The sequence below is a fragment of the Sebastes umbrosus genome, chromosome 6 (assembly GCF_015220745.1).
Source record: "Sebastes umbrosus isolate fSebUmb1 chromosome 6, fSebUmb1.pri, whole genome shotgun sequence".
NCBI classification, from domain to species: Eukaryota; Metazoa; Chordata; class Actinopteri; order Perciformes; family Sebastidae; genus Sebastes; species Sebastes umbrosus.
Window position 1 is genome coordinate 30,691,011 of NC_051274.1, and position 16,166 is coordinate 30,707,176.

Consider the following 16,166-nt stretch of genomic DNA (forward strand, 5'->3'; position numbering starts at 1 on the left):
AATTAAATTTGTATAATAATTTCATATATATATATATATAGTATTTTAGTGTTCGGTCACTGAGGGTGACAGTCTCAGGTTTTCCTACAATGCAAAGCTGACATGTTGAATGCAATGTGTTACTGAGGACTGCCTTTCAAAAAAAAGAAATATGTGCTTCATCTGCATTTTAAATCTGATATTTCTAGTTTTGTGCAAGTTAGTAATATAGCACAGGTCTGGGGAATATTGAGAAATGAATTTATGTTCTGTAAAATTCCTTAATATTCATAATACAGTAATTACTGCTGAAATGATTAGTCAATTAATTGATTATTCAATCAACAGAAAATTAATTGGCAACAATTGTGATACTCGACTAATCATTACAGTCATTAAAGTCTTTATCCTATTTTATATATAACTGGAAATTAAATACCTTGAGATTTTGCAGTATTGGTTTTATATTATTTATTTAATTTTACATATTTAGCTCGTCTGTTTTTTGTCTTGTTTTGCCTTTTTTAGTCCCTGATATTGTTTATCTTTTGTTGCTAAATATCTAAAATCCGGCATGATATCCACTTCACAGACGTTTGTATTACTGATATGCACATGCTTCCTAATATAATATTAAAAACACTACTAAATACTAAAATATTTGAACGAGATTTTGCAGTATTGGTCGGACAAAACAAGAAGAATTTAAAGACATTATCTTAGGTAATGACGGGCATTTTTCACTATTTAAGGCATTTTGTTGAGCATACAATTAATCTAGTTAACACAAAAATGTATTAAATGATTTATTGAAAATTAAAATAATGTATTTTGTGGATGACTATTGGTGCTTTTTATACACTAGGGCTGTCAAAGTTAACGTGATAACAACGCAAACGTTTTAACGCCACTAATTTCTTTGACACATTAACGCAATCGATCGCAAAGGATGTCAAATAAAATATGCGCTAATTTTTGGCGAGGAAAAACTGACATGGCCATTTTCAAAGGGGTCTCTTGACCTCTGACCTCAAGATATGTGAATGTAAATGGGTACTATGGGTACCCACGAGTCTCCCCTTTACAGACATGCCCACTTTATGATAATCACATGCAGTTTGGGGCAAGTCATAGTCAAGTCAGCACACTGACACACTGACAGTTGTTGTTGCCTGTTGGGCTGCAGTTTGCCATGTTATGATTTGAGCATATCGTTTTATGCTGAATGCAGTACCTGTGAGGGTTTCTGGACAATATTTGTCATTGTTTTGTGTTGTTAATTGATTTCCAATAATAAATATATACATACATTTGCATAAAGCAGCATATTTGTCCACTCCCATGTTGATAAGAGTATTAAATACTTGACAAATCTCCCTTTAAGGTACATTTTGAACAGATAAAAAATGTGTGATTAATTTGCGATTAATTGTGATTAATCATGGACAATCTTAATTTAATCTTGATTAAATATTTTAATCGACTGACAGCCCTAATAATAATATATAATATACTATAGGGATTTTGCAGTATTGGTCGGACAAAACAAGAATAATTTAAAGATATTACTTTGGGTTCTCAGAAATTGTGACGGGCATTTTTCACTATTTTAAAGACATTCAATTTGAGCACACAATTAATCCAATTAACCCCAAAATTAATTGAAAGAGTTATTGAAAATGAAAATAATTATTATTTGCAGTCCAAATTATATTTTGGGAATGACTATTGGTTCCTTTTTATATATTCACCCACAAGAACAGACATGACATTAGCAAAGCCTTAATGTGCAAATGTGCATTTAAGTGTTGCTTTTATCATTTTACTGTTTTGGCTTATCTTACTTTACCTAATGAAGGTTTTATGTAGTCTTTTATATTTTTACTATGGTAAGTAATTTCTTTTATATGACTGTTTTATTACCTTTGTAAAGCACTTTTATTGTATTGGCACTCTTTAATGTGGAGAGGGAGAGTTGTTATAAAGGTTAATGGGCACTTCTTGTTCATTTTCAGTGAGAATGTCTAATTTAAAAAATAAAATCAGATGCAACTGCTAAATGACCTGACTGGTAGGGGTGTAATAAAATACTGAAGATATCGCAATATTATGTTTTGTGATACTGTATTGATTCCCAAAAACACTATTGATTTTTAATTAATAGTTTGCATGCAAAGATGAACTCAGTCAATTCTTTATTCATTTGCAAAAATATGTTCCCTCTCAAAGTGTTGCTATGATTTTGGATGTTACAGGGACTGTGATATATGCAAATAAACATCACACTGTTCTGATTGTATAAAAAAAAAGGAAACTTTTTCTTACTCAATGCATATGGTGGGGTGTCCTTTATAATATTGACAGGTTTCCTAAAATAAGATTTAAAGAAATCCCAATATATCGTCTTACTTACATTATCGCAATATATTGAACCGTAACCCCTGTATCATGATAATATGATATCGCCGCATTCTTGCCAATACACAGACCTACTGACTGGTGCTCTGTGTTAAGCATGCTTAAATTGAAAGAATACATTTTTTATGCTTGTAATGGGTGGGGGAAAAAAAATCAATTCTCCTATGTATTGCGATTTATTTATTTTTTTTACGATTTTGAAATTTTTTAATGCCAGAATGAATATTTTGGCTTCATTTGAGTCTATACGGAGGTAGAAGGAAGTTACCACTGTTTTTTTTTGTTGTAGTCTGAGTAACGTAACGTCATATCCGTTCCGTATCAGTCAACCGAAACAAACCTCTGCGAGCCGAAACGAAAAAGTCGAAAACGTCGGAGGGTCCGCGTGGAGCAGAGTACAGCAGAGACTCCGGCCCTGGAGACCAAAGCTACGGTCTCCCCCGCGTCCTCCGACCGCGGCCAACACTGTTTTGCAAGACGGGCTTCACTAGATTTAACTTTGCGGTTTTGGTGCTTCCGTGTAGTTTGTGTTGGAGTCTGAGTCTGAACAGCGTAGCCACACGCGAGTGCGCATGGGACACCGACCCGGATTGATTAATACGTGTAAGAAGTTACAAACAGTCCTTTTAATGCAGCTATTTTCCGAAGGAAAAGTCCTTAGAAGTGTATGATTCAACTTTTTCCCATGGTCTAGTGTTAAAAAAGTTAACAAAAATCGCAATAAATCGTGATATCCAATCGCAATACTTAAAAATCGCAATATATATCAAATCGGCACCCAAATATCGTGATAGTATTGAATCAGGAGATATAGCCTTTAGGTCAGTGGTCTCAAACTCAATTTACCTGGGGGCCGCTGGAGGCAGAGTCTGGGTGAGGCTGGGCCGCATCAGGTATTCCACAAAAAAAGCTTTGTTAAAAAAAAAACAATCTTCTCAAACGTCATTATTAACAGTTCTTTAACTTGAATGGGTTCTTCTGAACGTGAACGGTTCTTCTGAACATGAACTGTCCTGAACATGAATGGAACATTGAAGAACATGAACGGTTCTTCTGAACATGGCCTCTATTGCGTCTCCCACTTTTCCTGAAATTGTCTGTGCTCGTCACCAACCTTTCTCTTCACTGCAGGCTTTGAAAAAGACATGATATATGTGTGACAAGATATATATTCATTCCACTTGGTGTCACTCCACAATAAAGTTGTGCCTGCTGTGTTTGTGTTGCTCTGCAATTACACCACCAAACCGCTAGTTGGCGGCGGCGTCTCTATGAGTTTCCTTCTTCTTCTTGTACTACAAACAGAAACTGAGCGCAGTTGGAGCTAATAACTGTTGAACCACAGAACTTTTACTGACATTACTGCAACGCCGAAAAGAGAACATATATCTGAGTGGATTTGTGTGAACAAACATTGAAAAGATGGAGGCAGAGAGAAGTAGAACTTTCTGTGGTTGTCCGAGGTCCTGGCCGCTCAGCATCGCTGAGAGACTGGACCAATCACAGCTGTTGCGGTCTGCGTCGCCGCGACGTGTAGTTACATGTCTGGAGAGGTGGAGTCAGGCTACGGCGTCGATTCAACGCAGAAGTATAAATCAAGCTTTAATCAAGCTTATGCGATGTTACACGGGCGCCGCCATAGTTGTTGTGAAATGTTTCTCTGCTTGCATCAAGCCCGGCCGATTGCCCGTCCCCGGGAGCCATATACCCCGCTGGGATTGGTAGGTTCGTTCAGCTCGGGCTCGCGCAACAAAGGGACCTTCCACGGCAAACTGCCATTCACATAAAACTCGCGAGCCGAGGGCGCGTGGTTAGCTCAGTTGGTAGAGCGGGCGCCCATGTAACAAGACTTGGTCCTGACCGCGGCGGCCCGGGTTCGAATCCGGCCTGTGGCCCTTTCCGCATCCACTTTCTCTCTCCCCCTTTCCAAGACTCTATCCACTGTCCTGTCAATAAAAATGAAAAAATGCCCCCCAAAAAAAAAACTTTATAAAAAAAAAAAAAAAAAAATTTGCGGGCCACACTAACATTAAACTTTCATATCAAGGTGGGGGCCACAAAATATCGTCTTGCGGGCCGCAATTGGCCCGCGGGCCGCGAGTTTGAGACCCCTGCTTTAGGTGAATCATCCCAGCCCTACATGTAATGGGGAAAACTAGAAGTTGTCATCTGTTTTAAAGTGACAAATCAGTCATAGCTTTCCTAAGGTTACACCACAGACTGTAGTCAGACTATGTGTTACACGAGTAAAGACCATTGGAGCCAAAAATAGCCCGTTATGAGCCCATCACCAGCTGACTGACTTCTCTCTTTGGGTTCCGGTTGTTTGCAGCGAGGAGCATGAAGAGAGGAGAGCGGGAGGGAGGGGTTAAAACACGGAGGAAAAGTTTAGTTCGGCTGCCTCGAGAGCCTCCAGAGCAATGGACGAAGTTTGTTAAACACAGCTCGACTCGCCTGGCTTTAAAGGCTGAATAATAGTTGACTATGAGGATGAATAACACCATGATACACTAGTTTACAGACCGTTTAACGATGGCAGAAGGGAACCAGACGGTGGTGTACTTGTCTGAGCAGGTGGTGGTGTTGTGTTCGTGTTTGTTGTCGTTTCTGGGCTCTTCTCTGATCATCCTCACCTACGTGATCTGGTCGGATCTGAGGACGACTCCCCGGAGGCTGCTGGTCTACCTGTCCGTGTCTGACTGGCTCTCCGCGGTCTCCTACGCCTTCGGAGTCTGGAGGGTTTTCCGCACGGACTCGCTGGACTGCGTCGTCCAGGGAGCCATCTCCACCTTCAGCAACACCAGCTCCTTCTTCTGGACCATGGCCATCGCGGTGTACCTGTACGTCTTCATCGTGAGGGCCAGTCAGAGAGTCGCTGACAGCCTGGTGTGCTTCTTCCACTTTGTCAGGTAAAGTTTGAGTTTCTAAAATAACTGCTATGTTAACTAACAGGAGGAATTATGGGATAGCGGTTACACGAGTTTATGTTACCGAGTTAAAGTGGGTATACCCTGATGCATCTTGGGATATTAACTGCAGGCTCGCCTAAAAACAGAATTAACATCGTTTTATTTTATTAATTTTAGACAGCAAAATAAAAATAAGTTGTCCGTTTGCTTCCTTAAACTGAAAAACAGAGTCCCTGAGCTGGTTTCGGCTTAGTTTGTGTGTCACACTGGTCTAGTTTTCTCAGAAATAAAAACTAATTTTAAGACAACAAAGTTAGCCTCACTAGCTAGCCCAGCGCTAAGAGCTATGTTTCCATGGTAACACCATCAGTTGTGAACGGCTGCTATGCTAACTAGCTACTGAAGAAGTATGGGATAGCGGTTACACAGGTTTATGTTACCAAGCTCAAGTGGGTATACCGTGAAGCATCCTGGGATATTAACTGCAGGCTCGCCTAAAAAAACGAATTAAAATCGTATTATTTCATTAATTTTAGACAGCAAAATCAAAATAAGTTGGCCACTTGAATCCTTAAACTGGAAAACAGAGTCCCTGAGCTTGTTTCGGCTCAGTTTATGTGTCACTCTGGTCTAGTTTTCTCATATAAATAAAGAGATAATACGATTAGAGTTAGCCTCACTAGCTAGAGCTGTTTCCATGGTAACATCATCAGTTGGGCATTCTATTCCACCGTAAAGGGGCTCGTGGATCTGTCGTAATGAAATCTGAAACTACTGAACATCTGGATGTGTTCATAAAATAAAAGATGCACAAAGTGACTTGGTATTTTGACATCTCTCAGCTGATTTCACCGTGACATTCATCTTAATGGCTGCTATTCTAACTAGTTAGTGGTGAATTCTGGGATAGCGGTTACACAAGTTTATGTTACCGAGCTAAAGTAAACTTCTAACATACAAGGCGCAATTGGATAGGAAAGATAACTTAAATTATAAAAAATAATATTATAAAAATAAAAGAGGGTAGAAAATAATTAAAGGAACAAAAAAAGAAATGCATAAATAAATAAATAATAAGACAGCAAATTTTTACTTTATTTCTATTATTATTTATAATAATTAAATTGTATTTCCACTCTGGTCCATAATGATTACTTAATCTCATTTGTTTAAACTTGGCTTGAATAAGCATGTTAGCTCTGAGTTGTCTTTGTAAAATGGCCTAAACCTGGTTTTTCACAAGACAAGGTGGTCAAAGGTCAAGGTCACTGTGACCTCTTGTCCGTCCCATTCTTGTGAACGCGATATCTCAGGAACACCTTGATGCGATAACTCAGGTTGAGGGAATTTCTTCAAATCTGTAAAGGTAGCATCAGCACATCTCCATCCATGCCTGTTCTTTTCAATAACTAATATTGTAACTCTTTTAACATTGTTGTACTTTAAGGATTCAACTTTTTTTGCTGCTGTATTTAAGTGTTTTTAGTACGTGGTTATGTATGTGTGTTTTTTTTTTTATTATCTTATGTGTCGAGCTGTAATTATTGTTATTGCTACTGCGGCAAAACCAATTGCCCCTCAGGGACAAATTAATAAAAGTCTTCAGTCTTAAATTTGGCACAAACGTCCATCTGGACGAACTGATTCGATTTTGGTGGTCAAAGGTCACTGTGACCTCACGTCCGTCCCATTCTTGTGATATCTCGGGAACGCCTTGATTGAATTCCTTTCAAATTTGGCACAAACATCCACCTGGACTCAAAAATGAACTGATTAGATTTTGGTGGTCAAAGGTCAAGGTCACTGTGACCTCAAGTCCGTACCATTCTGATGATATCTCGGGAACGCCTTGATCACATTTCTTCAAATTTGGCACAAACGTCCACTTGGTCTCAAGGATGAACTGATTAGAATTTGGTGGTCAAAGGTCACTGTGACAAAACACATTTTTGGCCATAACTCAATAATTCATAAGACAATTTCACACAAATGTCCAACAGGATAAAATGATGAAGTGATGACATTTTGGACAGACTTCCCCAATAGCTACTGATGATCAAAGATGATATCATGTGTCTCTTTTAGGCACCCAAACTATAAAAACAGTTAAATATCACAGCAACACAACTCTCTAACCTCATCAAACAAGGGTTCGCTGTTTTACAAGCATCTATTTGAAGGTTGTTAACAGGTTTAGCAGCCAGCTACTTGTTTTATTATAAGCTAGACTTCACTTTGAACGCTCTGAATCGGATCATATGTTTCATCCTTTGTGTCAGTTTTCCTTCTGCACATTAATGAGCTGTTCATGTTGATTGTGAAGATGTGAGAGGGGAGTCGTTTTTCTGTGGCGTAGCGCCGTATAATTGATCTATTTTTGGACACGAACATGTTCACCCCTGGGTACGCCTCGACGCTCAATGCAGCGTCTGTGGTTGTCATTCTAATTTAGTTTCTGTGTATTCTCCAAAGCTCCATTGAATAAGAAGATCACACAACAGAGCCATTCATCGAGGCTTGTGTACATAACACACAAATTATTCTTGTTAAATTGGTGTTTTAAGAGAAGAAGTAGCGCTTCAGGGGGGGAACATCGAGTCTTAAAGAGAAATCATCTTGTGGTTCTATGATGCACAGAGCTAAAGCAACAGTGTGTACTAACACACACACACGCCTGAAGCACAAGGTAATCTATCACATGGTAGCGTTGCAACATTTGTTGACGTTGAACCCACCAAACGAAGATAGGAAGATAGGAAGTTGATCTTTTTGGGGAAGTTAATGTTTAATAATCTAAACCCTCTGTTTTTGCGGTCTAGCTGGGGTGTTCCTCTGGCCATCACTATCGCAGCCGTGTGCCTCAACAAGATCGGCTACGATGCGTCAGAGGTGTCGGTGGGTTGGTGCTGGGTCAGCATCCACGCCCCCGACCGGGTCCTGTGGATGCTACTGACCGGGAAGATCTGGGAGTTCCTGGCTTACCTCACCCTGCCGGTCCTCTACATCCTGATCAAGAGGCACATCCACATAGCGGTGAGGACACCTGCTAGATACAGGGTCTCTATGTAGCTGCAGGTTATATTCACTGCTTTTAGGACACCCAACTGCAAAGGCATGAACATTACAAATAAACAACCTTACCACGATTGAAAATATTCATATAAACATTTTTTTAAATGACAACTAGAAAGCACTGAGAGAGCATATACTTCATAGATAGATAGATCTACACACCAAGTAGCTCCCGTTGGAAGGATTTTTATTGCTGTGGCATTTTGAGCACCAGACTCTTCAGAGAGTGCAGAGAGATGCCATCTTAAATACCCATAACCAGTATATATATATTTGTGTATATATATATATACAAATATGTCCCCCACAAAAATAGGTACTCAAAAAAGGCCTCTGGCTGCATCGCCGTAATACTCAATATATAAACAGCATGTGATATACAGCCTCTGTTGATATACATACAAGGAAATACACTAAGAATTTATATTCATCACATATTTTCTTTCTCAAATGTTAAGAATTAATTTAAAAAAAAAACTCAAAGTTGTCTGTTTTTGAAGATATCCAGCTAACAAAGAGCACATTAACACAGAGGGAAGGAGACACACAACCTCCTTGGCAAATATTTGTTCTTTGGTCACGTCTGCCTCAAGCAGCTGCCATGTTGTAAGGAAGTCATCTATCTATAAATACATAGTGAGAATGAATGCACTAGAACTTCCTTATATTATTCAGTTTGTCAGTTACAAAGAACACAAATTAATAATATAAAAAAATATAAAATATGAAACAATCCAGTTAAACAACTTTATTTTTTACTGGGTTAATAAAATATGGTATCGGATCGGTGCATAGATTGACATACTTGCCGATTGATACCCGATACTGAATTTTGGGCAGTATCGGACGCATTTCCGATACCGGTATCAATATTGGAACAACTCTACTTATAAAATTGATTCTAATATAAAAGGCTGACGTACGTTCTGTTTGTTTTACTGATGAGAGGAAATGAAAAGAATAAGATAGCCTGTTAACTCCGCCTAAATGCATTTATTTGGTCTTATTTATAAAGTATTTAACTTATATACATTTTCAATAACGCGTGCATAAAATGAAGTTGTGATTTATCAAACGTATATCTCTTCGAAATGGCTGGTTTAATAATAATAATAATATGAGGTGATGCGGAAATGCCAGTAAAAATGTTCAGGAATGTTCTGTTACACACAAATTCACTCGAGATAATGCCTTGTGAATTGGGTCGCGATGGTTTGTCATTTTAAAAAAGTGGGTCCCCAGAAAAACACTATACAATACCCAGAGCAACAACTATTTGCTATGTACCCGTCGCCATGTTGGGAGCCGTGCAGAGGCAATAGAAATACTCCCAATCTCACATTTAGCACCTTTAACATATAGATTTTTATTTGATTTATTCTATTATGAAATCTACTCTGTCTGACGCAGCACGCTGCCCTGTCCGAGTACCGTCCCATCCTGGCCAACAGGCCTCCATCCCACTCCTTCTCCTCCATGGCTGACATGAAGCTCACACTCATTCCCATCATCTTCATCGTCCTGCGCATCTGGAGCACGGTGCGCTTCATCCTGCTGCTGGCCGGCTCTCCAGCCAGACAGAACCCGGTGCTGGTCACTCTACACGTGAGTTTAAAGTTCTTCTTTTAATACAGCTTCACCCTTCAGATGTTTTAATGTGTGTGTGTGAGTTGTTTTGTGTGTGTGTGTGTGACAGCACATACGTGTGGGTGTGTATGTGTGCAATCATTAGTTCATGTGCTGTTAAACTTGTGATGGCTGTCAAGTCTGTGAATCATCACACATTCATCATGAAAAGTTCCTGTGTTAACTGATATTTTTGAACATCTGAAAAGTAGAGTAATAACTTTTTAAAATGTATTAACCCCTTAGGGGTAAGTGTGGGGGATAAGGGGGTGTTCAGGGGGTCTTTAGGGGGAGATAGCAGGTTATCAGTAGATGTAACATAGAAGTGGTGTACATCATCTGAAAGCTGGGAACCTGAGGATTAATTTGCGATGCAGCTCAGCGCTGTGTCATGTTGTTCTAGTCATAAATCAGAAATAAACATGAATAAATTAATTAAAATAAATAGTGAAAGTGCATAAGGGTTTAGAACATGATTATATAAGTTAGTGATGTCCATTCCCATGCTTTATAATGTCTCATAAGTTGTTGAAACAATTTTAGGGTTGATACCATTTTTTTACACAGATTTGGTGCTAAATTTAACAATTTTTTACAAATTACATTTTCAGAAATGATCAATAATCCCTCCAAAATACCACATTAAGACACCAAGACCTTGAGGAACACCATAGAAAAAGCCATGCTGTGATTTAGGATCAAAAACTTTTGACGTTTTGGAGATTTCTGCAAGAATTGCATTTTTCAGTGATTGGATGGCGAGCACTTCTGTTGTGTAAACTGCTCAGAAACCCCCTTATTGTCGATCTAGCTAGGAAAGCCATCCATCCTCTGAATGCTCTAGGTCTCTAGTTTGTGGCTGTAAAGTTTCATGAGGCTGTGATTATCCTAGAGGTCACCACAGGTCATTTTATACAGTGAGGTCAAGTTTTAAAAAAATGGTCTCACTACAATGAAATGTCTCCTATGGGGACTAACATCATCACACATGAATACAGTTGGGCTCATTGGATCCACAAGAGTCTCAGCTTTACAGTGAGACACAATTTATGTAATACTAAGACCGTTTAGGGACCCCAGGATGCAGAAATATTCAAGTACACCATTTTAGAGGTGAAAATAACACATTTATACTGCATTTATAAAACTGCATGTGATTCTCATAAAGTGGGCATGTCTATAGGGGAGACTCGTGGGTACCCATAGAAACCATTTTCATTCACATATCTTGAGGTCAGAGGTCAAGGGACCCCTTTAAAAAATGGCCATGCCAGTTTTTCCTCACCAAAATGTAGCTTTTATTTAGCCTCCTTCCTGACAAGCTAGCGACATGGTTGGTACCAATTGATTCCTTAGGTTTTCTAGTCTTGTGATACCAGTATCTTCACTCTACCTTGAAAACTGAGCCCACAACAAGCTCTAAAAGACAGAATAGCAGCCGGGCCTGCTGGCTGGCCGTCAGAGTTTAAAGGGGTTAAACCGTCTCTTAAAAATGTAATAAAACTTTTATGATGTTCCTGGACAGCTTTATGACATCATACTGATACTGTGTGTGTGTGTGTGTGTGTGTGTAGAATACTTTATTTGACGTAATAAAACAATAGTTCATAATAAAATGTGAACTCATGATATTTTATCTCTTTGTCAGATAATGATATGAAGAGGTTTTGTCACATTTTCAGCTCATTCAGGGACTTTTTTATTCCAATGTAATAACTTATTACTGCTACTTTTGTTTGGACCCAACAGGGAATCGGCAACACGTCTCAGGGAGCCGCCAACTGCATCATGTTTGTGTTGCTCACTCGGCCAATCCGCACACGCCTCTGCGCCGGGCTCTGCTGCTGCTGCTGCTCCGAGCGTCGAGCAGACGTGCAGCGCTCGCGTGACGCCCCTAACAGGCTGCTGCCGGGACAGGACGCCGCCACGCAGAGGGACGAGGAGGACAGCGCCAGTCGGGTCGGGACTGATAGATGATATTCTGTGGATGAGAAGACAAACAGAGGTTGACATGAAGGTCGTGGTGGAGGTCTCTGCTTCACACTGAGCCTCATTACAGCGAGTAGCCTGCAGAGAGGAGGTGGAGATTCTGCAGGTGCATGCACATCTGTGTCACATGAACAGTCACATGTCTGCACTCTGGGTGATGAGGAGGAGGACGATGCTGCTTGGCTGTGCACCAGCATTCGGTGAAGCATTTTTGAGTGTTGCACATGAATATTGTAGTCTCACAGATGTGCTTTAAAGTGCCGTTTCACTTTAAGTGTTGTACATGTTTTCTGATTGTATTTTGAACAGCTGTACACTCCGCAGCTTTATTTATCACGTACTGTGTGTGGATTCACATTCACATTCTGAGTTTATAACTGTGAAATGAATGAATATTCACTTTGATTCTTGTTCCACTGAGTATTAAAGTATTGTATTTCTGACCGTCTCTTCAAAGAACAGTAAATGACTTGATGTGGGCACAGTTTTCTGTCAGTGTTCAATTCACTGAAACACATTAAAAGAGAAAACATTCTCCCATGATGCTCATATCCGGTGCCTTCAAATGATACTCGTGTTTACAACGTGGGAAGTCATGTACACGATATGCTTGGCATTCAAGTGGTTAAGTCGTGAGAACACTGCCGCTAAGCAACGGCAATATTAACGTTACAGTCGGCATCTAGAAGCCACAGAGTCTAATGATTTAGCAAGCTAGCAAGCAGGTAACATAATGCAGGAAATGCATAATGACAGAGGAAAAGGATGAGGCCGGAATATCAACATTTTCCTTAGACTTATTATAAAATTACGAAGAAAAACAATATACAACTAAAATTACAATATATTAAAGGCAGGGTTGGGTTTAGACGGAGCTCCTGAGGCGATGCTACTTTCAAATTATGTTGGCTTTCCAACATTGTCGACCCTATCTTTAACTTATTATGCACCGGAAAATTAACTTCCATGGCCTCCGCAGTTTCTGACAACGTCAATAAAAACACGTCACAACTCGGGAACTCTGAGCTTTCAGAAACTTTCCACTTCGTGAATACCACAAGACCCCCGGATGCAGAAATATTAAAATACATCATTTTAGAATAGGTGAAAATAACACATTTATACTGCAATCATGAAACTGCATGTGATTATCATAAAGTGGGCATGTCTGTAAAGGGGAGACTCCTCGTGGGTACCCATAGAACCCATTTTCATTCACATATCTGGAGGTCAGAGGTCAATGGGCCCCTTTGAAAATTGCCATGCCAGTTTTTCCTCGCCAAAATTTATCATAACTTTGTAGTGTTATTTAACCTCCTTCCCGACAGGCTAGCGTGACATGGTACCAATGGATTCATTAGGTTTTCCACTTACGAGGTTGTGAATACCAATACAAGAGGGGGGCGTTCATACGGACTTTTCTCGTGACCCCATTTGAAGGCACCATTTATTTTCTTGATGCATCCTTGCCCAACTTCATAGTTGCAACATTTTTCAGACAGCAGTTGCAAAACCCCGTCAGCGTTTGATGTGTCACCGAAACAAACACAACCTCATCGCTGTCACCGTGGTCAGGATGCATGACCTGTCATCACATGCCGTCCTTCCTTCTTGAAATGGGCCCCACTTCTCCTTTGACCCCCGCTGCTGCTGCTGTTGGCTCCCCGACGGAGCTACAGGCCCGAATGCATACCAACGAGGAGCGTGAACCCACTGAACCCTACGGGGACCTCAGACCGCTTCTCATAGTTCCTTCAGCTCTTTAAAACACTGTCTAAAGATGCATTGAGTTTTAATGAGGCTGCCTCGGAGATGATGAGCCGCTGTGGGGATTGTTGGGAAAGGTGAGGAAGGAGAAATCCCAACCTTGTTGACAAGCCAATTTCCTCTTATCCTTGTGTGGTTATTGTTTGTTTGACTCTCACAGAGGGCACGCTCTTATTTGGGGTTGTCATAGTAAATGGATTAACGGCTCTCTGTTGGTCTGTGTGATAAATTAGGCAATGCAGAAGTGGCTAATAGTGTCGTACCAAGCCTTTATATCAGGTCAGGCAGTCTTTTCATTACACTGATCTCTTACGAGGGCAGTCAGTTCTCATGCATTACTTCCAGAACATGGAGACTTTATGCTGTTTATACTAGAAATATTAAAACATAAAAGAGTTTTCCTTCAGTCTAATTTTGGTCTAAAGTAACATGACACAGAGCAGAGGTCGTCCTCTCAGGACCGACAGTGACAGTGACAGATCATTGGATACCATGTCTGGGAAAACGGGAGGAACGCTGTTTATGCTGATGACATCCAAAACTGTCCGCTGAACAGTTTTTTTTGTCCTTGAGGGACGACACGCGACCGACACTTTACTGTATTTCCTGCAGGAATTAATCCTTTGTGTGGGTTGTGAGATTTGGCTGACATTGAAGTAACTGGGAACACTTAAGGAAGGGGTTTGTGCTCGCTCCTCCGCTGGCTATCTGCCCACTTAATTCATTAAGTTAAAGAGTACCAGAGGGCCGCACTACGCCGCACGGGGTGACCATTCACCAGTCAAGATAATGGAAGTCATTTCTTTCACAACACCGGCTGTTCATTTGGCTGCGTCAGTGGTTCTCGGAGCCAATTCTCAAACACACACCGTCCACCAGAGGTAATGGGCAATAGGTCAGAGCTGCAGCAGCACATTTAAAGTGGAAGTGACAGAACAAGTTATACACGTGTAATAGAAAACATCAGAAACACTAGATACACTAAGAGAGAAGTTACTGGTTGGTTCTCAGCATGTGAATAATTAGACCGTAAGATATTAAAGTGACAATGCACTTTGCACCTTACATGTTGATGTTGACACAACTCTCCCAACTGTTAACTGCTGATATTGCAACCAATGCACATAATCAACTTTTTATTTGGCCCAATGCTGTGGTATAAAAGAACTGGATATAATATGTTACTGTTTTAATGTTGATGGAAGGACTTCTCTGTTAAAGGGACTTTTTGTAACTTTTTAAGCGTATAAATGTACCGGGTCGGGACACATGCGCGCTCGCGTATGCGCGCTCGCGTGTGGCCGGCGTCCCCGCTCCTCTGCTTGCTTGCCTTCACTCAGACAGCGCGCGCGTTCTCGCGTATTCGCTTCACCTCTAGACATGAACGCGCGCTCACTCCACACTGCAGAAGTGCATGCCAAAGCTCTTAATTTTCGTTTCCTCGCTCCTCGCTCCTCGCTTGAACCGGAAGTTGTTCTGGTGCACCATCTTGAAGGCCGTTCCAAAGCTCTTATTTGTGCATCGAGGAGCGAGGATCGAGGAACGAGGAGGCTTACCGGAGGAGCGAGGAGCGAGGATACACCAGTGTATCCTCCACGGAAGTCTTTTACCGACCGACACGCCCCCTTATTGGATATCAGTTACTGATTGGACGCTGCTGCCGATCAGACTGATCTGATAACTTTACCTCTAAACATCACTGGAGTTTCATACCGAAGTGAAAACAGATCACAGATTAAACGTTTTATAGTTTAGTTGTCTTCTGATTCACCATCTAGTTATAATCTGAACAGCAGCAGAAGGACCTGCAGTATCTCTCCTTCACACACTGTCAGTGAAGCAGCCTGACACTGAGAGGGGTTTATAAAACCTGACAAATGGACTTAAAATAACTTTCTTCATCTATTTGAATGATTTGTCTTTTCATGATCTATTATTTCCCCCGTTAACTTTTATTAATGATGCTATTAAAGTCAGAGAGAAAAGGAGAGTCTGTCTGTCAGCAACAAACACCTTTTACATCATTTACCCTCATTTCCATTCAATCACACATGAGGCTGATAATTCCTGAACGTTGGGTTTGATATGAGTTACATCATTTACATTTTCCCTTTAACCTAATAAATAATGTCCAATGTTCAAAAGACACCATACTCATATTCTGAGTTATTAAATAATTAACTCACAATCAGAATATCAATAACTACAGACGCTAATAATGAATAAATAATATAAAGAGCACTTGTCTTTATTAGTACTAGTACAGTTCAGACACAAACAGCTGTTAAAGCTGACTGACAGCTGATCCAGCTCGGATCAGCTGCTGCTGTCATCAGAAACAGACGTCGCTTCACGTGACGCTTCAGAGGAAAGTACGTTCCAATGCTCTTAAAGAGGCTTTCCCCC

General features: G+C 40.4%; 2 protein-coding genes across 2 annotated transcripts in view; one reads left to right on the forward strand and one right to left on the reverse strand.

Moving 5' to 3' along the window:
• The window catches only part of LOC119489517 (putative glycine N-acyltransferase-like protein 1B), a 28,545-nt gene extending 23,378 nt beyond the window's left edge, over positions 1-5,167 (reverse strand). The window contains 1 exon segment of the mRNA XM_037772041.1: positions 5,031-5,167. The gene's annotated coding sequence lies outside the window, so the exon portion shown is untranslated.
• gpr157 (G protein-coupled receptor 157) lies at positions 4,930-12,477 on the forward strand. The gene is made up of 4 exons (XM_037772040.1): positions 4,930-5,306; positions 8,126-8,339; positions 9,789-9,983; positions 11,754-12,477. The coding sequence occupies exons 1-4, from the start codon at positions 4,930-4,932 to the stop codon at positions 11,979-11,981; spliced, it is 1,014 nt and encodes a 337-aa protein (XP_037627968.1). The 3' UTR covers positions 11,982-12,477.
• The last annotated feature ends 3,689 nt before the right edge of the window (positions 12,478-16,166 follow it).